We start from the raw sequence: 24082 nt of genomic DNA, 5'->3' as shown, positions 1-24082 counted from the left end.
ATCCTTCCAGCAGTCCGAACCGTTCTCTGTAGTCTTCTGATGTCTGATTTTGTAGCTGAACCAAACCAGACAGTTATTGATGTGCACAGAACAGATCGGCTGAGTAGAATTGTTTCAGCAGCTCCTGTGGCAGGTTGTACTTCCTCAGCTGGCGAAGGAAGTACAACCTTTGTTGGACCTTTTATTTTTTAACAATCTTTTTTGCAATGAAGTCGATGTGAGTGTCCCACTTCAGGTCCTGAGAGATAATGGATCCCGGGAAATTGAATGTCTCCACTGCAGCCATAGTGCTGTCTATGATGGTGAGTGGGGAGAGTGCAGGGGGATTTCTCCTGAAGTCCACGACCATCTCTACTGTTTTGAGCGTGTTCAGCTCCTGGTTGTTAAGACTGCACCAGACAGCCAGCTGCTCAACCTCCTGTCCGTAAGCAGACTCGTCTCCGAGCTAGGGACAGAGAGCTGGGTTAGTTTGGTCTGGAGGAGTGTTGGGATGATAGTGTTGAAGGCTGAACTAAAGTCCACAAACAGGATCCTCACATAAGTCCCTGATTTATCCAGATGCTGCAGGATGAAGTGCAGTCCCATGTTGACTGCATCATCCACAGACCTGTTTGCTCGGTAAGCAAACTGCAGGGGGTCCAGTAAGGGTCTAGTGATGTCCTTCAGATAACCAAGGTGTTAGTGGTTGTGTAGAGAGATGGTCAGGACAGGTGTGGGGGGTTTCAAATCTACAATAAAACTTATTCAGGTCATCAGCAAGTTGTTGATTCACCTTAGTGCTGGGGGATGGTGTCTTGTAGTTGGTGATGGCTTTCAGACCTTCCCACACTGAAGCAGAGTCATTGGAAGTGAACTGATCTTCCAACTTTTTAGTGTAGGTCCTTTTAGCCCCTCTAATCTCCTCATTCAGTGCGTTCCTGGCCTGATTGTACGAGACCCTGTCCCCATTTCTGTAGGCATCCTCTTTAGCCTGACGAAGATGTCTGAGGTTTGCTGTAAACCATGGCTTATCATTGTTGAATGTTAAATGAGTCCTGGTAGGAATGCATATATCCTCACAGAAACTAATATAGGATGTTACAGTCTCTGTGAGCTCGTCCAGATTGGTGGAAGCAGCTTCAAAAATGCTCCAATCAGTGCAGTCGAAACAGGCTTGTAAAACCCACTCTGCTTCGTTGGTCCATCTCTTTAGAGTTTTTAATACAGGTTTAGCAGAGTTAAGTTTTTTTCCTGTAGGTTGGTATAAGATGAACCAGGCAGTGGTCAGAGAGCCCAAAGCTGCCTGTGGGACAGAGTGATATGCATCTTTTATTGCTGTGTAACAGTGATCCAATATATTACTGTCTCTGGTGGGACATGTGATGTGCTGTATGTATTTTGGCAGTTCACGGGAGAGATTGGCTTTATTAAAGTCCCAGAGAATTATTAAAACAGAGTCCGGGTGTTGTTGTTCTGTGTCTGTGATCTGATCAGCGAGTTTCTGTAAAGCTGAGCTCACATGTGCTTGCGGTGGAATGTAAACACTCACGAGTGAAACTCCCATGGTGAGTAGAAAGGCTTACAGTTAATGAAAAGCGCTTCTAGAACTGAACAGCACATCTTTAACACTGTTACATCTGTACACCACCTCTCATTGATGTAAAAGCATGTCCCGCTGCCGCGCGATTTCCCCGTTGATTCTGCGTCCGTGATCCTCTCTGAACAGCTGAAAGCCCAACAGACTTGCGCTGTTCGGAATGGCGTCGTTCAGCCAGGTTTCCGTAAAACACAGAGCAGCAGAGTGCGAGAAATCCTTATTTGTCCGGGAGAGCAGAAGAAGTTTTTTTGGGTAGAGAGTGGAGATTCGCCAGATGGATACTGGGTAGCGGCATTCTAAATCCGCGCTGTCTGAGCTTCACGAGTGCGCCGGCTCGCTTCCCCCGCCTGCGCATCCTGAAGCATTTGAACAGCGCCGCTGCTCCCCCGACTACTATGTTCAGCAAAACGTCTGAATAATCGAAAACCAGTAGGAGATTTTGTGGTGTGTTCTGCCGAATGTTCAGCAGTTCATCCCTGGTGAAACTGATCGTGTTTGAAAAACAAAAAACAGGAAAAACTAACAAAAACACTAAAACAACTGGAGCGCGAAGCACCATCTTGTATCTTGAGTATATACTCTGAATATACTTTACCGCCATTCCTTCTGATATTCTTGGTTCAGTTACTGTTAATATTGGCTGAATTAGCTTTAGTCTGGGATGTTCTCCAGGTTTAGTTATGAATGCTTAATACTGAATCTGTTCACTGTTTTGTCTGGGTTTCGCTCTGTTCTTTCATGGCAGGACTATTCTTAGAGAAGCTTCTGTATCCGTTCCAGCATTGTTGTTGTGCTTGTTTAAAGGCTCTGTGTGTGTTTGTTAGTGTGGTCTTGAAAATGACGTGGATTTCTGGGATAATTAAACTAGGAGACTGACGTGGTTTCCATGGGCCGGGTCAGGAAATACCAGGCCAGAGTGAGAAAAAGGGCCTCTGTTTTCTCTTCTCTGTGTGTGTGTGTGTTTGAGAGAAGACTGATATGCTCAGATGAGTAGTGCTAGCCTGCTACAGTACTACTTGTCAAACTCTTGCCCAGTAAGTCACAAAAACTTATTATATTCAGTGCTCTAGGCATTTAAAGGTAGACTGAATGAATAGCCACTAAGTAAAACAGAAGTAGTGTTGTTACAGAATTACTAAATGCATGTCAATTGTGTTTTGCTGCTTTGTTTATAGAAGAGAATGTTAAAGAAGTTGCATTTGTATGTTTCATGTTTCAAGCTATTTAGTTTATTTGAAAGTTTCCATTTAAGGGTCTTGCACAAGTTTTTTTTTTTTTTTTGTGGAAACGTTATCCACTGGGCAATGTCACGCCCCTTGTCTTTATTTTATAGGACCAGTACAGTAGGTAATGTTGTTACTTGCTAATGTTTTAGACTGTTTGAAGAAAACTGTTGTACAAATCTTGGCCATTGATGTGGGTTTTAGTTTTTGCAGTGTGCATGTCTGAAATGCCTTTTGAAAGACATCGACATGTTCCAGGTGCATGTTTCAAAGATGACCAAAATATCCATGTTCACAAGCTCCAGCTGGGGCTTACAGGCTTCTATCATAGTATTTGCATACTGAATTGTAAATGGTCATGTTTTCTCTGTATATATTTAGCTATTTACAGCTGAAGTCAACTCTTTATCTGGTCTTTGTTTACTTGATATCAAGTACTCATTTATACGTTTTTAGGTAAAAGTAAAAATAAATGCAAATGTTCCTGCAAACATATTGTAGGCAATGGAATGTTCAGGGTTTAGCTGTCATTAAATTGATTCTGTCTGGGAAATGGCTTGCATATTCTTTGAGTATGAATCTTCACTGTAGAATTTTGAAAAGCAAATTATTGGATAACTCACTCACACTGGATAACAAACCTTTCATGCTTATGTGAACCACTTGTATTTTCCTGCTGTGAAAGATAACTTTTTATGAAGGTCATTTCTGACATGCTAATCTCTTAAATTTCCATATAGGTTTTGTGGTTAGCAAAACAAGCTGATTTATGAAGTTTGGTTTTCCTCCCACATCATGGATTTGGGCATCAAAGGCCAGACATTCAAATAGACGTTTATTTTCATTGCTAACATTCAGCAGATCCGTGCCCAAGGTGATCCTTGACTCTGTGAGAGATCCACTGAGATTTCATTGTGTTACATGAGAACTGAAAACATTGTCCTCGGGGGTTTGTAATTGGTAATGAATACTCTCATGAGTGTTGTATTGGAATAGACCGCAAGTGTAATAGGCAGAACCTAAAAGAGACCAAAAAACAAATTCGAACTACAGATTTTAGATAAGTCTAGTTAAAATGTTTCTACTTTCGCAAGGCATCATGTTGTCTGGTGCCAACGTAATGCTGATCCCTCAAATATTTAGCAGCTACTTGCTGACATGTCTTCAGACATTTAGTCAGACAGTTTTTGTTAGACACAGAAGATAAGCCATGACCTTTTAAACTCAAAGATTGTGAGATACACTTGTACTAATGCCTTTCTGTCCACCTCTTTTAGAAAAAGCAGTTGCACAGATCAAGCAGGAAAAAGAGCAGGGCTGTCGGTGGATGTCTATTTTCAGCTGTTTACATGACACTAATGTTACATTTGGTCAAACATGGATGTCGTGTGAGACTTTAGCTGAGAGAAATCACACCATCCTGTCTGTTGGCAAATGCAAGTGAAAACGCTTTTAAAAAAAAAAAAAAAAAAAGGAAAGAAGAAAGAAAACACCCCTTGTTCCATATTTTAGAAATACTCCCATGGGATTTTTCAAACTATTTCCCCTCTACCAAATCAGACACACATTTTGATCTTTTTAAATGGTCTTGACAGATTGGACAGTCATTTAAATCACTCATAATGTGGGCTGAATGTACTTAACTTTTTATATTGACATGATTTGTTTGAACAATAAAGCTTCCTGCAGATATGGCACCATTCCATGCCTTTTACAAACAACATTTACATGGTGTCTCTTTCTGCTCATTTTGTCCACAAATAACTTTGTGACAACAGACATGCTGAATGATCGTGTGTCATGTTTGTTTGTCCACCTGTCAGAACACTTCCTTTTTCTGCTCTCTTATTGGCCACAGCCATATCCTTACATTTTTTGTTTTTAGCCAATCACATTTTTTCTTCAAAAAATTGCGTCACCCGCAATTTTCATTTTTCTCCTTGTGTCAAGGACTTTAACTTGCAGTCTAAAGCAACCTAGGAGTAGGAAACCTACACTCAAAATAGTAGTGGACTACCATCCGTTTTAAATTTACACAGGTGGAGTGTGAATATTTGTCTTAAGGATATATTCTGTAAGTACTGTCACATTTTTGAATCTTTAACTTGCTGCCAGCTGGTTGCTGAACTTTAAACCAGTCTAACTCATTCCTTTCAAAGTGCTTTCCAACATAAAGTAAGTTTGCTTCAGTACGTTGCCCGTAGCATAAACTATTTTGATCTGAACATCCTCGAGGCTGTTTTTGTGTCTGATGGTGGGTAGTGTAATTCTAGACTGCTAAAAGAGAGTCTGGGTGGATTATTCTTGGAGCTGCTTCTCACACTGCTTTCGTTCGTTTCCCTCGCTTGTCTCTTGCCCCTTTAGTGTTGCCCCCCACCCCCACCAACCAGTGAGGTCAGCATTCAGCTGCCCAAGTGTCTGTTCCTCGTACCAGACAAGCCTGTCTCGCTCTCCATGACATTGCTGTTGTGCTCTTGCTATAGTCAGCAAAGCTAGCTGGTGTGTTGAACAAGCTAGCAATTGTTGGAGTGCAAATACAGTAAAAGAGGTTTTGTCAGTGGTGTTGAATGATTGTTACATGGTTAAATAAAGAATGAAGGTTTTTAGTTTAGTTGGAGCATTTAGAAAATGTCTGTTTTACACACTTATTATAATTTTAAAAAAGCCATGTTCATGTCACAATATATTAGTGTTTTTATCTGCAATCCTGAACATTAAGAAGCAGCAAATGCTTAAATGAACCTTGTATTATGTGTCTGGTGAGTTTAGTTCCTTAATATGACAAAGAGATGCCTGGAAAGAGTGCTTAAAAAGGGGACCACTGTTTGAAGGGGTTACGAAGTGTTTAAAGAGCACTTTGAGAGAGGCAAGACAGAAGAAACAGTGTAAGTGCTGCATGATTGGTGGAGGCATTTAGCCTATCACAGGCTGCGCTGAGCTAGGCTAAGTTTACACCAATAGTGGAATTTTTTTTTCCCCTTATGGAGTGAAGGTTGAGAAAGTGCTCAGTGAGTGAGGGGAGGCAGCCTGCAGCTTGTTCTAGTTATAAAACTCTATTACGGCTTGTAAGGGAACAAGCGCCGCTGCATGAGGACTGCTGTTTGACTTTGGGTAAGTGACGCTTAAACAATGAGGGATTAGGTTGCCTTAACCATCTCAAAACCCCTTTCAGTTAAGTCTATATAAGGGACACGGGAGGTTGTGTTACATGGCCAAGTAAACTTCCTTGCATTTTAGATATTTAATTAAAATGTACCAATAAATGCGTTTAATGGTTTGTTGTTTGTTCTTAATGCACTGTGTCTGCTCTCTAAATCATCTAAAAGTGTGTTGGCTTCCAGAGAGTTAATCTGTCTAACTGACGGGAGGAATTCTCTGTCTGGTGTGGAATTTGGACTGTGATATAAGCTCTGTTGATGGATATTCCTTGGCTTCTAGCTGAAAAGAAACCATTAACGTTTTTGCCTCTCTGTCAATGCATTTCTTGTCTGCTAGGTAGTGAGTGAGTGAAATGTTTAAGATATTGCTAGTTGCATTGGACCGAATAGATCTTTGGGTAGAAAGAAATATTTGCTCTCCTTGTTTTCCCTTAACCCCACCCCCAGTTACCCTCCCCGTGCAAATGCTCAGCAAACACATGGAGTTTGTTTTGCCATGAAATTGTGTAGAAAACATCTTTACAATCTGGTGTTGGAAATCAATTGATGGAAAAATGTATTTTTGTTAGTTAATGGTTTAACTCTTAGTGGAAAAATCTTAGCAAGTTGTAAGTGTGAAGTGGTGTTGGAATGATGCTCACACTGTTATGATTACTGGGTATAACCATTATCACACCTTTGGGCTTGTAACCATAGGAGTGACACCTTTTGCAAAGAGAGTTGCATACTGTATTTGTCTTAATGTACCAGGCAGTCAGACTGGAGAAACATTGTCAAAATTAAAATTTATTTTTATGTTTTTACTAGCTGGCTGTTTTAGTCCTTTTGGGGATTGCCTTGATTAATGAATTTGTTGTTGTATTGCTTTTGGTTCAATACCATGAATTGGTGTATAATATTTGTATGATATTGCAAGGAAATCATCATATTTGGGGAACAAAGTTGTGTGGTGTTATAAAGCTTTAAAAAAAAAAGTGTAACAAATTTTAAGGCCAATTACACTTTATTTTCTGACGTTATTTGGCATATTTTAAGGAAATAATTGAATAGCTGTGATTTAGATAATTTACTCAACTAATTTCACTTTTTTTGCTGTCTTTTTTTTTTTTTTTTCAGAAAAAGATGATGATGAGAAGGACCCTTACTGTTTGGAAACCCCGTATGGTTATCAGCTAGACCTGGACTTCCTTAAGTATGTGGATGACATTGAGAGGGGCAACACCATCAAGAAGCTGAACATCCAAAGGAAGCCAAAAGTGGTCAGGTCTGCGCCGCCTCCTCAGAGTAGTTGCAGTGGCCAGACTGAGTGGACTTCAACAGACTCTTTATCTTCTTCTAACAGCGATGAGAGCAAACAGTCACCAGTCTACTTTACACCTCAGAACCAGGTAGCCCCCCCTGGCCATACTGCCCAAGTCCATGAAGCTCCCCAAGCCTTTGTGAACATCCCTGAGACCAAGCAGCTGCTGCCTCCACCTTCTCCCCGCCTTCTTCGCCATAACCCCCAAGTGGAGAAAACACTGATGGAGACCCGAAGGCGACTGGAACAGGAGCGGCTCCTGATGCAGCCACCAGTCAATGAGCCGCCTCGTCGGCGACTAGCCAGTTTTGGAGGAATGGGCTCTTCCAGTTCCCTGTCCTCTTACAGTGGTTCCTATGGGCCAAGCCAGATTTCACCCAGCTCACATTCTTTTCAACATAATGGACATCTAGGCAATGGCGAGTACAACCCCTACTTCACATCCTCTATGGGCAGTTCGATCCGCCACAGTCCCCTCAGCTCAGGCATGACCACACCAGTGACCAATGTTAGCCCACTGCACCTCCAGCACATTCGAGAACAAATGGTAGTGGCTCTAAAGAGACTAAAAGAACTGGAGGAGCAGGTAAAGACCATCCCAATCCTTCAGGTCAAGATCTCAGTCTTGCAAGAAGAGAAAAGGCAACTAGTGTCCCAGATGAAGAACTCCAAGGTAGCGGGGCAGAGTCCAGGTGGAGGATTCAGGAAGCGCTCCTATAGTGTTGGCAGTGCTGAGCAGTATGAGCCCCTGACCCAGCTCAGGACAGGCTCTGAACTCCACATTGAGGAGATGGAGAACACTGAGCAGAGCACTCAAAGGCTACAAGAGTTCAGGCAACTGACAGCTGAAGTGGAGGCTTTGGAGAGAAACCTGCAGGATAATCGTGAGGAAAGGAAGCACAGCTTTCACCAAACAGAGGAAAAAATAAACCAAAACGTCCAGCGGTTGAGGCGTGAGAGCAAGTCCATTGGTGTTGGAGCTGATGAGAACATGAACAATGTGGTTGTATATCGGAGGTCACCTGGACAGTACAGAGATGTCGCTGTGGGAACAGAGCAGGAGTTGAGGAGCACAGGAGTTGGTGTGACTGAAGCCATGCTAGGTATGAGCAGTGAAGTAGAAGCTGAAATTGAGATGCAGCACCAAACCATCGAAGCCCTGAAAGAGAAGATCTACAGACTGGAGGTTCAACTTAAGGAGACCACTCACCAAATGGAAATGGGAAAGCTAAAGCTTCAACTTCAAGAGGCTGGATCGAGAAAAAAGGCAGACAAGGGAATGATGGCAAGGCCAGAGATGTACAGCACTTCAGTGGAGGCCAGAGTGTCCACACAGAGCCAATGTGTGGGCAACCATGTTGAGTTTAGCAATGCAAGCACAAATCATGTCCAACAAATGAATTCAGTAGGCATTATTTGCAAACCAGAGGCAAGGCACGTTTCAGTGGGTCCGGAGTTGCCAATGGAGCGGTGGATTGTACAAGAACGTGCAGAAGTTAAGGAACAAGGTGTTGGCAAGCAGGTTGTGATGTGCGACCAGGGTGTGGGAGTGGAATTAAGTGTATGTGACATGGGGATCAACACTGAATTAACGGCTGAAGGTTTAGGACTATGCAAAACCGAGGCTGAACAAGCCAAGGAGTTCAGGTCTGTTGGATGTGGAGATTGTTCAGTCGATGTAATGGTCAGGCCTATCAAGGAGATGGCAACCCAGAGCACAGCAACAGATGAAGTTCACAGAACTGACTTTGGAGTCATGGTCTTACCCATGTGTGCCTCACAGTACACAAATACAGAAATTGAGACAATAGGCAAGTTAACCAATACAGACAAGGTAGTTCTTACGGATTCCAGCACCACTACACAACCATACTCACAAGACAAACAAGTTAGCACCGTACCAGTGGAGACTCGTACAATTGCCATTGGTGATGGTCTTGTAAAAGATGTGCCGGCCACATTAAAAACGCGCTCAGTTTCAGTAGGTACAACAGCATCTGAAGAAGGTATGCATGACAAGTCGCCATCTTGCAAAACCAAAGAGACTGGGGTTGGCCTCATGAACATAAATGAAAACTTTTTAGTCGGTCACAAGACAAGGAACATTGCATGTGGCCCTTCTCAGTCTCCTACCTTGATCCAACTTGAGAGTGTTCCTGTGGGATCAATGTCATCAGCAGGACCCATCCACTCGCAGGCTGGGGCAGGTGTTGGTCTCGATCACTACATAGAGAGAGTGCAGAAGCTCTTGCAGGAACAGCAGATGTTGCTTGCTCAGAACTACAGTGAGCTGGCAGATGCATTCGGCCCACCTCAACAATCCCAGTTTAGCTCCATCAATAGTGAGCTGGTTACTACTCTATCATCCATCAATTCAGTAATGAAGTATGGAAGTGTTGAGGAACTCTCCAATATGGACCTTCTGAGACAGAAGGAGAATTCAGACCACACCGTGAAAGGTAAGTTGCAGTTTACTTGATCCTATATGCTACATCAGGGGTGTCAAACTCAGTTCCTGGAGGGCCCTAGCCCTTCAGAGTTTAGTTCCAGCCCTGCTCCAACGCACAAACCCATCTAGTTTTCAAATAAGCCTGAAGGACCTGATTAGCTGGATCGGGTGTGTTTAATTAGGGTTGGAGCTAAACTCTGCAGGGCTGTGGCCCTCCAGGAACTGAGTTTGACACCCTGCGCTATATGAACCAAAGAACATGCATGCAGAAGAAGAAAAAATATCGCTGCATGTTTAACATAAAGCACTGCTGTACTCCAATTGCTATATTTACATTTAGGCCCCCTTTTCCTGCTGAGTATGGTGAGGAAGAGGAATGAGACAAAAGGGTACACAGTGCATTTGTGTCTGTAATGATGCCTGACACGATCTGACAGGGCTAGTTTTCTCTGACCCTGAAAAATACATAGGGGCTTTGGATATAATCCAACAATGATCTCATCTCTTTTGGAAGGCAGCAGCTTGTGCTAAATGGCGAGTTGTTGTTGCCTTTGCTGATGCTGATTCATAAGTCCTCAGTGTTATGTAATGGAGAGAAGCTTTGTGTAAAGACTTTCTCTCTATAAGATCAGACTCAGGGAGCATATCCAAAGTGTCTTTAAGTATGTGCACAAGTACTTCGTTTTTATTTCCAGGAAGGCTTAAAAGTCACAAGAATCTAAAAGTTCTTAGTTCAGTGGTCTCATATTCCTCTATCATCTTTTCTTTAGAAATACTAGGCTTTTAGCCTGAGTTTTTATGGAATGCTCTGAAGTTATAAATAACAGTTGCTTCTACTCTGCAGGGAATCGAGAGAGAGAATTTTTTAGACATGCACTTCAGAGGATTATGGCCAATGGTCAGTCAAAATTGCTGCCAAGATTTTAGTGTTTCCATGTCTGCTGTGAACTGATTTGGCTCTAGATGAAGCAGGAGATGTGCACAGGTATTCTCCATATCGGACATTCTTTTGCAGAAATATTTTTTATTACGTTACTACATTTGGTTCATGACAATGAAAGACCATCTGATGTGAAGAATATCTAGAGGCCAGGATTCAGATTCATACCATAATCATTGCACATATTATCTTAAACTGTGAGAGGATTCGTAAGCACACTATTCTGATTGTGTGTTGTCCAAAGTTGTCCTTTTTTCAAGCAGCTTTGTTTTGGCAGCAGCTATATTATAATGTCTTGGACGTATAATTTGAGAGTGAATTATTATGTACAGTATCAAACCTTGTTTGCAGCTGCACCTAGAAAAACCATACCTTATTGGTTGATTTGCAAGGCTTCTATCGGTGGCGTCCTACAAGTCTAAATATAAGCAGCTACTGACATATACCAAAATTTGGTGTTATTTTTGTCCGCTGCTGTGTAATTTTGAAGGCTTTTAGCTTTATTGCCAAGTTGTTTGCTTTTATACCGCTGAAAGTTTTTATTTTTGTTTTTTTGACCATTCATGTTAAAAATGAGTTCTTTTAAGCTCTGCAAGGATGAATTTCAGATTTTCAGGATACAAACAGCAAAACAATTTCCTGGTATTTTTGTTCCTTATCACTCAAAACCATAAAATGCAATTAGATGAAAGGATCTGATATTGAGGGGTTTCAAATGACCTTTTCATGTGTTGTTCCTTTTTATCAGCAAAATGCCAATAAAACTTTCATTTTAAGAGTTGATTGTCCTGAGCTATTAACATATGTATGTTTTTTTTTTTTGTTTGTTTTTTTTTTTTTTAAATGCATTGCTGTACCTCATGAATGTCTTATTTCATCCTGTATATTCAGAAACACAGATGGTCAGTTCCCACTCGAGTAGTTCGAGCACAGAGGTCACAAGGATAGAAAATGTGTGTATTGACGATGCACATGGTACAGCAACACAGAAAAGCCGCATGGACCAGCAAATGTCCACAGCACTGCATGGTATGCCCAATTCTGTCACTAAATAAGCAAGAGATATTTGTACATTTATATTTTTTTCAGTTCCAGTCAGTTGTGGTTGACAGCAGCAAGAACTTCATATTAACTGTGTTTCCATGTGTGCTGTCAGCTGATTTGGCTCTAGATAAAGCAGAAGATGTGCACAGGTATTCTCCATATCAGACATTCTTTTGCAGAAATGTTTTTATTACATTGCTAACTTTGGCTCATTGCAATGAATAGACCATCTGATATGAAGAATATCTAGAGACTAGAATTCAGATTCATATCTTAAACTAAGAAAGAATCAGCTAGCACACCATTCTGATTGTATGTGATCGTAATTTGTAGTTGACAGTCAGTGTGTTGATTTGATGTGCTGTAAGACTGTGATTTAACCATCATAAAACAAGCCACTTATTTATGTTGAACTCCCTTTGATGGATGGCTTTTCTGATGGAAAAAAACCCTTGTGTGACTGTCTCAGGAGAGCATGTAACAGATTAACAGCTTTAAGACACAGTTCCTAGCATACATCTGCTCTCACCTGTCAAAAAAAGGGAAACATAATGAGTGCCTTCACCGCATACAGTGTCAAAGATACAGACTGTTATAGAGGGAGTGTGTCCATCTGTAGGGCATGTTCTGGCAGTTCTCAGAACTGTTCTTTTTTCAGTCTTTGTGGAGAGGGGCGGCGATCCTCTTCGGTATTTGGCAGTGCGAAGCCTGTACTTAACATGTTTGCCATAGCTTTAGGCTGTGGGTTGTTTCTTTTGCTTCACATAATTTTTTCAAAACTCATGTTTGATATCCATTTTGATTGGGTGTGTAGATTTTGGTCAGCATATTTGGTGGAAACAAAATGTTCTTTGCAGATCTATATTAAAACTTTTTTGTAGGCTTGAATATACCTCACCATTATTTATACCTGGAATAATATTTGATTTAAAATGTAAATATTTTGGTTCCACTTTAACAATATAAAAATTATTGATCACCTGCATTTCTCTTTTCTACTAGGCAGTCATAGGACCCTGAAATCCATCATGAAGAAAGATGGTCATCAGGGGCCTAATGGCACAAAAAAGAACCTGCAGTTTGTTGGTGTAAATGGAGGGTAGGTTCTCTTTCACAATATGAGGAGAAAACGCCTTTATTATGAAAGAAGTGTTTTCAAAATGTTGTGTCCCCAAAAATTCTCTCCCCCCAAAAATAAGTAAGTAAAATAAAAAAATAAAAAACTGAGGCTTCACAATGCAAAGCTTATTTACCAAATGCAATATTTTATTTATTTTATTTTATTTTATTTGCTTAAGCTGCAAAAATATTACAGTACAAATGTATATATTATTAGTAAACTGCAGTGTGTTTTACTTTTTTCTATGGACTGGGTAGCTTACCCATTTAGTTTTTCATTTTTACTGCACTAGCTAACTGTTTTGAGAAACAAAATGATGACAATTAGCTATTTTAACTTGTGCTGAAAGGAAAACAGAGACCACAAAGTGATATGACATGAAAAAGTAGCTATGATTTTTTGCCATGAAGAACTATGAAATGTACAGTTTAGCAGTCATTTTACAAAATCAGCGCTGCAGTTGAACAATCAGAATCAAATATTCCGGAGCGTCATGTAAACATGAAGTGATTTAACTATGTGCTTATCTGTGCTTTCCATGTCTAGCTATGAGACAACATCGAGTGATGACTCAAGCTCAGAAGAAAGCAGCTCCTCTGGGTCAGAGGATGAAGAGGAGGACAAAGACAAGATGGTGAATGTGAGAGAGAGGAGGAAAGAAGAATTCAGGAATAATGAAGCAGTGGATGAAGACAGAGACACTGAAGATTTAGGCCAGGACAAAAGGCAGAGGCAAGTATTGCCAGTAACGCTTCAGTGTTGCACCATTTTTGACTGTAGACCAATTCAAGAGTCTCTTGCACCAGAAGGAGAATTTAAGGTATTTTGGAATTTTTTTTTTTTTTTTTTTTTTTTAAAGGAAAGTAGACTGTTTGGAGACACAAATGAAACATCAGATCTCTATTATCATATCATTAAAGTGTCCTGCATACCAAACCTGACATGAGTTACGAGAAAGAGTACTAAAGTACTACCCTTCATAATCTCAAAGAAGTCCTCTTTCCACCTGGAAATAATATTATTTCCTATCTGGACAGTATCTGGATATTCTTTAGCTACACTTTGCATTCCAGTGTGTATCCAGTGTTAGATAGCTGAACAATTACACTGGACACGCAAAATGGAAAATGCCAGTCATTACATTTTCAACCATTTACTAATTTTTAAAAAATGACAAGAGTTCTAAAAATATTAATTTCAAATGATAAAAAAAAGAATGTATCCGGTCTATTACGTTTCCCTACTTTACAAGCATTCCAACAGTAAAAGGTGCTAATAGAAATTAGAATTGAAAGGGAGAAAAAGGTTTAAAGCACCAAATTAAAAATAAACTAGGAGAGAGATGTAAGGATTTCGGGAGAGAAATAAGAGACTCCTAGTGTAGTCCAGTAGAATAATTCATAGGATATTCATTAAATTGCATAACCAAATCACAAGACTACAGTGTCTGTTGTCTTTTTCACATTGTGAAAGCCAAGAAGCCACAATGCAACATGCAAGACAAAAAGAGCTCTAGCCACAGATGTTTTTAAAACAAATACCAAGCAGATTTTTTTTCTAATGAGTAAAAATAGAGCGTTACGGAAAACTGACTCAGATCTGTGGATAATAAATATTTTTAGCACAACCTCTACATTACAGATTACCTACTTGAATGCGGATAATGAAAATACATTAGCATCTTTGTCAGATGTGGTCAGTCCAGAATTCCCTGACCACTTCCAAGACTGGTTTCCACTTTTGATCCAAAAACATGTTTATACGCAGGGTTCTTTGTCCGATACCGGTTAGCACTCAAAAGTGTCATGCATTTAATATATTTTTTTTTTTTCTCAGGTATGAATTGAATGAGAAGATGCTTTCTGCATGTAACATGCTGAAATCCCACCTCAACGACCCCAAGGCTTTATCTAGTAAAGATTTGGTAAGTTTTAGCCATGTCTAAACCCTCAAAGGACAAAAATAATATCTGTGATTCCAGATTAGTACAATTATTTGATGAAATCCTCTATTTTCTTAATGCCTTTGACGGTTTTCCTTAGTCAGCAATCTTGTCAAACAAGCGAGTTTTAGATGTTTCTTCAAGCTCTGCTTCAGTGCACTTGAAACAGGAAGGATATTGGCTCCTTTGTGGTTAACGTGGTGTAAAAGAATGTTGGATCAACTCTTATTTCTGCTGACCCCCGAACAGAGGGTCTGTGATGTGCCCAGCTGTGTGCTGACTTGGCTACTGTTCAAAGCTGTATTTGTCCTGAATTTCAGAAAAGCTGAATCTGATAAGTGAATGTAATTTAGACTAATTAGGATTATTATGTAACAAGATCCTGGATGTTTCTCTTTGTTTTGGATGTTTTCTCTTCTGTTTACAAATGTAGCTTTTTTTACTTGATTTGGAGATTTCTGAACTGTTACTACACAAATAGCACAATTCATGTACAGTAAGTCTTCTATAATACATACTGATCTTGCTCATATTTATCATTTTGTGTCATTTCAGAGGCCATATGTGAACACAGTGCAGCACGAGTGGTTCCGAGTGTCCAGTCAGAAGACGGCCGTGGCGGAAATGGTGGAGGACTACCTGAATGCTTTCAGAGGCATCTCCCCTGCCCTGCTGCAACACATCGTAAACATGGCCGATGGCAACGGCAACACTGCCCTCCATTACAGTGTGTCCCATTCCAACTTCCACATTGTGAAAAAACTGCTGGATGCTGGTAAGTATTTGACTCACAATCAACATTTCCACTTTTTTTTTAAAGCCACTTGGAACCAGCTTTTTAGCAGAGTGGTGATTTGACAAGTGTGAAGGCGGCATGTTGGTGTTGCTGGGGACGCATCAGCATGAATAAAGAGTAACGTTATCACATGTGATCAGATCACAAAATACTTTGGGCCCATTTAGCCCTGAAGTTAGCGTGGTCCATTTGCGATTTGATCAAGAGAGATGAATGTTAATAACAGTTGTAAACATCAGTGGTCTTTTGAGTTGAACCAGTAAGAAACCACCCAGAAACCACCTTTCCACCAAAATATTAAGTGCATCAAATATTTTGGTCACACTTTATATTAGGTAGCCTTAACTACCATGTACTTACATCAAAAAATAAGTACAATGTACTTATTGTGTTCAAATTGTATTGCAAAACACTTTTGCTGCTATTGAGGTGGGATACGGGTAAGATTAGGGACAGGTTTGGTGGTATGGGTAGGTTTAAGGGTGGGTTTAGGTGTAAGGGATGTGTCAACAGTGTAATTATAAATATAATTACAGAAATTAATTACAGTTGTAACTACATATAGGTATTTTTAAAAATACAAGTACAATGTAAAAACATGTATGTACACAATAAGTGCATTGTATCAAATTATTAATTTAAATGTAAGTACATAGTAGTTAAGGCCACCTAATATAAAGTGGGACCAATATTTTCAACATTGATAATATGAAATATTTCTTGAGCACCATATCAGCATATTAGAATAATTTCTGAAGGATCTTGTGACACTGAAGTAATGGCTGCTGAAAATTCAGCTTTGGCCTCACAGGAACAAAATACATTTTAAATATATTAAAATCAGGGCTGTCAGTAGTAATTTTTTTTTTTTTTTTATCCAATTAATTACATTAATTACAAATTACATTTGGCTGTGAAAATGCCCACAAAAGATTATTTAAAGCTATTTTTGTGTTAAATGTGAAAGTATTAAGTAAACATTACAAATAGTAGCTTTAGAAATAAATATTTGATATGATTCAACATAAAATTTATTACACACAAACGTTTAGGCTACAATGATCAAACATAAACTATGGAACATAAAAGCAGATAATTTGAGAAACATCTGTTTTTTTTTTTTTTTCATTCATGCAATGGAAGTCATTGGTAACCAAAACAGCTCTGTTACCAACAGTCTTCAAAATACCTTGTTTTATGTTCCACAAAAGTAAGTAAGTAATTTAGGTTTAGTAAATGATATTATTTAAATTAAATAACACTCTAAATAAGTAACTAAAACTGGCAGCAGGTGGCAGTAAATGTCTTCATGAGTTAGTCATTTGATTCGTTCAAACAGCTGATTTATTAAGGAAATCCGTAAATTGCTCACTTTATGAATGGGCTTTTGAATAGTTGATTCACCCGATTCGTTCAAAACACAGATTCATTCAGAAACTGAACACTGCTGTATAGCTCGGAGACTTTGTATGAATTCACGTTTGCACTCGTTATATTCAGGACAAACAGCACTCGTGAGATATTGCTCATCATATGATATAAATAGGAGACACAAACTCATACAGGAGGATTTTTGCCCCAATATCTTAAATTTTACGGCATAATTGCATTTATGGAGTTGTTGCCCTGCATCACATTTGTCAACAGTCAACTGTATGAAATGTAAGATGATGCATAGGTCTGGGGGTGGGGCCAGTGCGTTAACTGCATTCAAATATTTTAATCATGTTATTTTTTTCATAACTAATCAATTAAGTTAGCACGATAAACTGACAGCCCTAATTAAAATAGAAAACAATAAACATAAATTTAATTCAAATTGCAATAAGAAACTTTCAAAAACACAAAAATAAATCTTACTGACCCCAACTTTTGAATGGCAATTTACATGAGCTAATAGCTAATCCTCCAGCCACATCCAGACTCATGCAGTTTCCCACTGTTCCCCCTCCAAAAAGCACCAAAGAGCTCTGTGAATGCCACATGATGAGGTGCCTTGACTCCTGAAAACAAAAGCCCATTATCCCAATGCCTTTGTGCTCCTCTACTATCTGACTCTTTTGGTGCGGCCCCCATTGTCTCAATTGTCTGCTTCCATTCTCAGACACTCTAGCCATCTTTGCCCCGTTGCCAGTCAGTGAATCCCTGCTTTGGTCCTTCTCTTCTTCCACAACCCATGACTCTCAGTCTGAATAGCCTGCATGTCCCCTCTCTTAAGTTCAGACAACAGACGGCCTCCTTCCAAATGCATTTACTGCTAGGGTGGGCTCAACGGTCTCTCTGATTCCCTTGTTTTCTCTGTTTCGTCACAGATGTCTGCAATGTCAATCAGCAGAATAAGGCGGGCTATACTCCCATCATGCTGGCAGCGCTCGCTGCCGTGGAGGCCCAGAAGGACATGAGGGTGGTTGAAGAGCTGTTCGGCAAAGGCGATGTCAATGCTAAAGCCAGCCAGGTTAGTGTAATTCTACTGTTGCACTTAAGCATTGCTTTAAACTAAAGCACATTTATTATTAGTAATTTTTTGCATAGATGAATAGTCAGTTAAGTAATACTTGACAATAGCCTACACTCTTAAAAATAAAGGTTCCAAAAAGGTGTTTTTGCAGTGATTCCATAGAAGAACCATTTTTTGTTTCCCCAAAGAACCTTTAAGTGAACAGTTCTTAAAGGAACTATTTTGAAGAACATTTTAAAAATCTAAAGAACCTTTTTTTTGACTATAGAGAACCTTTTCCGCATTTGAAAGGTTCCATGGATATTCAAGGTTCTTCATGGAACCATCGATGCCAATAAAGAACCTTTTATTTTTAAGAGCATATGGTCCATTTCATTGACATTAGTTGGGTATCATGAGCTTACAATTAAAAAAATAAATGTTAAAATTAAATAAATATAAGTAGGTTCATTTCCACTAGCACTACCATTCAAAATTTGGGGTCAGTAAGATTTTTAAATATTTACAGTGGGTACAGAAAGTATTCAGACCCCCTTAAATTTTTCACTCTTTGTTATATTGAAGCCATTTGCTAAAATCATTTGTTAATTTTTTTCCTCATTAATGAACACACAGCACCCCATATTGACAGAAAAACACAGAATTGTTGACATTTTTGCAGATTTATTAAAAAAGAAAAACTGAAATATCACATGGTCCTAAGTATTCAGACCTTTTATTTAACTCAGGTGCTGTCTATTTCTTCTGATCATCCTTGAGATGGTTCTACACCTTCATTTGAATCCAACTGTGTTTGATTATACTGACTGGACTTGATTAGGAAAGCCACACACCTGTCTATATAAGACCTTACAGCTCACAGTGCATGTCGGAGCAAATGAGAATCATGAGGTCAAAGGAACTGCCTGAAGAGCTCAGAGACAGAATTGTGGCAAGGCACAGATCTGGCCAAGGTTACAAAAAAATGTCTGCTGCACGTAAGGTTCCTAAGAGCACAGTGGCCTCCATAATCCTTAAATGGAAGACGTTTGAGACGACCAGAACCCTTCCTAGAGCTGGCCGTCCGGCCAAACTGAGCTATCGGGGGAGAAGAGCCTTGGTGAGAGAGGTAAAGAAGAACCCAAAGATCACTGTGGCTGAGCTCCAGAGATGCAGTCGGGAGATGGGAGAAAGTTGTAGAAAGTCAACCATCACTGCAGCCCTCCACCAGTCGGGGCTTTATGGCAGAGTGGCCCGACGGAAGCCTCTCCTCAGTGCAAGACACATGAAAGCCCGCATGGAGTTTGCTAAAAAACACCTGAATAAGATTCTCTGGTCTGAGACCAAGATAGAACTTTTTGGCCTTAATTCTAAGCGGTATGTGTGGAGAAAACCAGGCACTGCTCATCACCTGTCCAATACAGTCCCAACAGTGAAGCATGGTGGTGGCAGCATCATGCTGTGGGGGTGTTTTTCAGCTGCAGGGACAGGACGACTGGTTGCAATCGATCAAAAGATGAATGCGGCCAAGTACAGGGATATCCTGGACGAAAACCTTCTCCATAGTGCTCAGGACCTCAGACTGGGCCGAAGGTTTACCTTCCAACAAGACAATGACCCTAAGCACACAGCTAAAATAACGAAGGAGTGGCTTCACAACAACTCCGTGACTGTTCTTGAATGGCCCAGCCAGAGCCCTGACTTAAACCCAATTGAGCATCTCTGGAGAGACCTAAAAATGGCTGTCCACCAACGTTTACCATCCAACCTGACAGAACTGGAGAGGATCTGCAAGGAGGAATGGCAGAGGATCCCCAAATGCAGGTGTGAAAAACTTGTTGCATCTTTCCCAAAAAGACTCACGACTGTATTAGATCAAAAGGGTGCTTCTACTAAATACTGAGCAAAGGGTCTGAATACTTAGGACCATGTGATATTTCAGTTTTTCTTTTTTAATAAATCTGCAAAAATGTCAACAATTCTGTGTTTTTCTGTCAATATGGGGTGCTGTGTGTACATTGAGGAAAAAAAAATGAACTTAAATGATTTTAGCAAATGGCTGCAATATAAGAAAGAGTGAAAAATGTAAGGGGGTCTGAATACTTTCCGTACCCACTGTATGTCTACTTGAAGTCTGCTTCCCAAGGCTATATTTGTTTAATTAAAAATACAAACAGAAATATTGTGAAATATAATGTAAAAGAAATTGTCTATTTTAATATATTGTAAAATGTTATTTATTTTAGTGATGCAAAGCTTTATTTTCATCATCATTACTCCAGTCTGCAGTCACACGATCCTTCAGAAATTATTCTAATATGCATTTTTTTTTTTTTTTTAAGGATTATTTGATAAATAGAAAGTTCAAAAGGACAGCATTTATTTGAAATTTATAAATGTTTACTGTCACTTTTAATGAATTTAATACATTCTTGCTGGATAAAATATTTATTTAAAAACATTATTTATACAAGAACAATAGACAATTAATAATAGTATACTTACTATAAATTAGCATTAAACTAGATTATTGGCTTTTGAGGCAGTAGTCGGTTACTTTTTAAGTCTCTAAACTGATCTCATTGACTCTGTGAGTCCAGGCTGGTCAGACAGGGCTGATGCTGGCTGTCAGTCATGGCAGAATGGACATGGTGAAGGCTCTGCTCGCCTGCGGTGCAGACGTCAACATCCAGGATGACGAGGGCTCGACCGCACTTATGTGCGCTAGTGAACACGGCCACGTTGAGATAGTCAAGCTACTGCTGGCTCAGCCGGGTTGCGACGCCACACTCAGCGATAATGTGAGTGAGCAGTGTCTCAATTTAACCTAGATAGTCCACCAAATACGTTCAGTGAACATGAAGTATATTTATGCAATGTGTTCAACTCATTTCTCATAGTGGACACTGCTGTTGTTAACAGAAAACAAGTAAGGCTAATGAGGTGTTTGTTTTCTTGTCTCTAGGATGAGAGCAATGCCCTGTCTATTGCTCTGGAAGCAGGTCATAAGGACATAGCAGTGTTGCTGTATGCCCATATGAACTTCTCCAAAGCTCAATCACCAGTGAGTGATCGCAATTCACATACATCTGATACACAGTGCATTCATTTGATCTATCTGTGCATTGTGTTGTTGATTTTAGTTTTTTCTTTTTTTTTTGTAGTTTAATTTTTTTTTTTTTTTATCAACTTGGACTGTTTCAGTGGATGATCACAATTTATTTTGTAATAAGCAGAGTTTAGAGCCAGAAGGAGGCCTATTAGAATAGCTATGGATTTTGCAACTGACTCATGTTTGGCTCCGTTTACTGTAAATCATATCTTTTATGTCTGTCATCTGTTCACAGGGTACGCCTCGACTTGGGAGGAAGACTTCACCCAGTCCTACAAGGAAAGGGCATGTTTGATCATAGAGCTTCTACCCCACCCTGCCTGAGCTGCTATTTTTTTTCAGGTTCTGCCATGCCTACCATTTTCATCAGCTAGAAACCAAATCTACAGCTAAAAGACTGAAAACTTACTTCAAACCTCAACTAATGAGTAGTAGGCAATTATACTGAGCACTTTTTTCAAACTTCTCCTGGGTTATGTCTTTCTCCTTGGCTTTTAGATTATAATACAAATGGACTTGCTAGCTAAGAGTCAGTCCCTTAAAGACCTCAAATGTGTACTCACCCTGAATGTATTCAGAAAGTATTCTTCTGCCTGAAATCACCAGCGTAATGTCAGAGCTAGACGTCAACTGGAAAGTGGCTATGGAGTTGCCTTCAGAATATTGTTATTCTCATATAAATGTTTAATTTTATAATATATGGATATATCTTTGTATTCTTCCTCCTTGTGAGTGGTCTAAAGCTTAAGTCAAGGTTTTTTTTTTTGGTTTTTTCCCCTATTTTTTTTTTTTTTTTTTTTTTAAATAATCAATAATTTATAATTCCAAGATGTGGCCAATGTTGCCTGAAAATGAGCTTTATATTTGAACCATGTATATGCTGCCCGATATGTTCAGCCTTTGGGGTTTAAATCTTTTCTTCTTTAAACAGAGTTTCCCCAGCAGAGATGCCCAGTGGGCATCAGAGGTTGAAACACAGACTTTCAACATGCTATTTTAAACATATTTCTAGATTTGGATTTGGTCCTTACTTTTATACTTGCCATTTTATCTATTTAAAAATCACAGTATTTAGGACATTTCAGATTCACTTTGTAACATGAAGTTATATATGTACCTATTAAAAGTTTTTATCGGAAATAATTGTATTTTTATTGTATATATTGTATGTTTGCGATAAGTGGATGCAGTAGCTTGGTTCTTCATGTAATAAACTTAAATGTCATAGGTGTAATAATATGTGGCTTTTCATGTGGTCACAAATAGAATAACAGATAACTACAGATAGTAGCCAATAACTTGATAATAAAGTACTAAAATGACATGGCTTGTGCCCTTCTCTCTTCTGAAACTCTTATTTCAGTTAGTCCCCTTTCTTACAGGTCAATAGTACAATGTCTCCCTCTACTGGAATCGACAGCTAATGTATATTTCTAATATATTTTGACATTATAGCTTGAACGCTCTTTTCTTATTAGGCATTCTTATTCAAATAGGCAGAGGTGTAAAAGTACTCAAATTTTACTCAAGTGAAAGTAAAGATACTCAGTGAAACTTTTATTCAATTAAAAGTACAAGTATCTGCCCAAAAACATACTTAAGTAAAAGTAAAAAAGTACAACTTTACAAACTTTAAATTGTACTCGAGTATTAAAAAGTAGAAGTACTTTTTTTTTTTTTTTTTTTTCGACAGACATACAGAAGTTTTGTTAAAGGGAGAAAAATACAGGTTTTTCAGTTAAAATGTATTTGTATAGTGCTTTTCACGATACAAATCGCTGCAAAGCAGCTTTACAGAATTTTAGTTAATGAAATTATATTTAGGAGTGGGTTATTGGTGGTACAGTAAAAATCATGCAGTTAAATTTTATATATATATGACTTTCATTTATTAGATGAACACACAAACTAAGATCGAAATCATCACAAAATCATATCAAAACAAATAATAATGAATAAACTTTTTTTGGGGAAAACGCAACTTTGCTACCTCAACATGCTTCCTCAGATTTGGTGGTGAACTTTTGAACCCAGACATTTATCTGATGAAAGTCATAACTGATGTAGAACTGTGTGTGTGCTTGATGTGTGAAAACAATGATCATTGGTTCTCATGTCAAGCATGCACGTTTGAGCTTCCGTTTCCCATATTCAATGTGTATAAAATAACATAAAAATGTAATGTACTTTTTAAGTTGAAATAAAATTGTGAGTAAAATGTACTGTTTTTTTCTTCAGAAATGTAATCAAGTAAAAGTACAAGTAGTCAGTTTAAATTGAACTTGAAGTAAAAATCCCCCAAAATAATACTAAAGTACAGTAATGAAGTAAAATTACTCTAGTATTTTACACCTCTGCAAATAGGAAATATTCAGTTGAAAATGTAATTGTTAAATGTATACATGTCTTTTTGACATCTTAATTTAATATCAAACATTTTAGATTTGATAAATTTAAATTGTGCTTACAAGTTAGCTCGACTCCTTGGAGGTCGGGAGATCGGCAGGCATTAAAATATCACGAGCAGCTTTTCAGTTGTATTTTAGATATGGACACTGCAAAGAAAGTTACAAACATGATCAGTATCCTGGTTTGGCCCGTTAGCCCCTGCTGGTCGACACCGTAAGTGCACCACTATGCTGCAAAAAGTGTCTTTCTCCACTGGCTGTCATTACTGAGAATTATTATTGTGATAATTAGCTATGTGCTTCTGCGAAACTGCAGCATTTATTTACTGCAGTTAATTTAATATCATTTTCAAGTATAAAAATTACTTCAAATATTATAGATGTGTATAAAAAAAAAAAAAATACTCCGTTTCTGTTGACTCTGCCTTTTTCTTCCCAAAATCAAAGTACTTTTAGATATAGCTAAGCCTGAAAAGAAACTATATAAAATGTTCACTATAAAATAATATATATTTTTAAAAAACTCATTTCTTTACACTATTTTGGCCCCTGGCACTTTTATCTTACTGTTGTTTTA

At 38.9% G+C, this 24082-nt stretch overlaps 1 protein-coding gene across 6 annotated transcripts in view; it reads left to right on the top strand.

The window, feature by feature from the left end:
• The window catches only part of kank1a (KN motif and ankyrin repeat domains 1a), a 62214-nt gene extending 39673 nt beyond the window's left edge, over positions 1-22541 (top strand). For 3 of the 6 annotated variants that reach the window (XM_058775856.1, XM_058775854.1, XM_058775855.1), the window contains 10 exons: positions 7074-9716; positions 11538-11675; positions 12693-12789; positions 13357-13542; positions 14647-14734; positions 15308-15527; positions 17861-18003; positions 20586-20786; positions 20951-21049; positions 21333-22540. In XM_058775856.1, the coding sequence (XP_058631839.1) occupies positions 7074-9716; positions 11538-11675; positions 12693-12789; positions 13357-13542; positions 14647-14734; positions 15308-15527; positions 17861-18003; positions 20586-20786; positions 20951-21049; positions 21333-21392 (3875 nt within the window). In that variant the 3' untranslated portion in view covers positions 21393-22540. Of the gene's footprint in view, positions 1-5791; positions 5911-7073; positions 9717-11537; positions 11676-12692; positions 12790-13356; positions 13543-14646; positions 14735-15307; positions 15528-17860; positions 18004-20585; positions 20787-20950; positions 21050-21332 lie in introns of those variants that run through there. The other 3 variants (XM_058775858.1, XM_058775852.1, XM_058775857.1) reach the window with 3 other exon arrangements.
• Positions 22542-24082: the final 1541 nt, after the last annotated feature.

The sequence above is a fragment of the Onychostoma macrolepis genome, chromosome 05, assembly GCF_012432095.1.
Source record: "Onychostoma macrolepis isolate SWU-2019 chromosome 05, ASM1243209v1, whole genome shotgun sequence".
Classification (NCBI taxonomy): Eukaryota; Metazoa; Chordata; class Actinopteri; order Cypriniformes; family Cyprinidae; genus Onychostoma; species Onychostoma macrolepis.
Note: the sequence above shows the minus strand (reverse complement) of the source record. Positions and strands in the feature narration are given on the sequence as shown.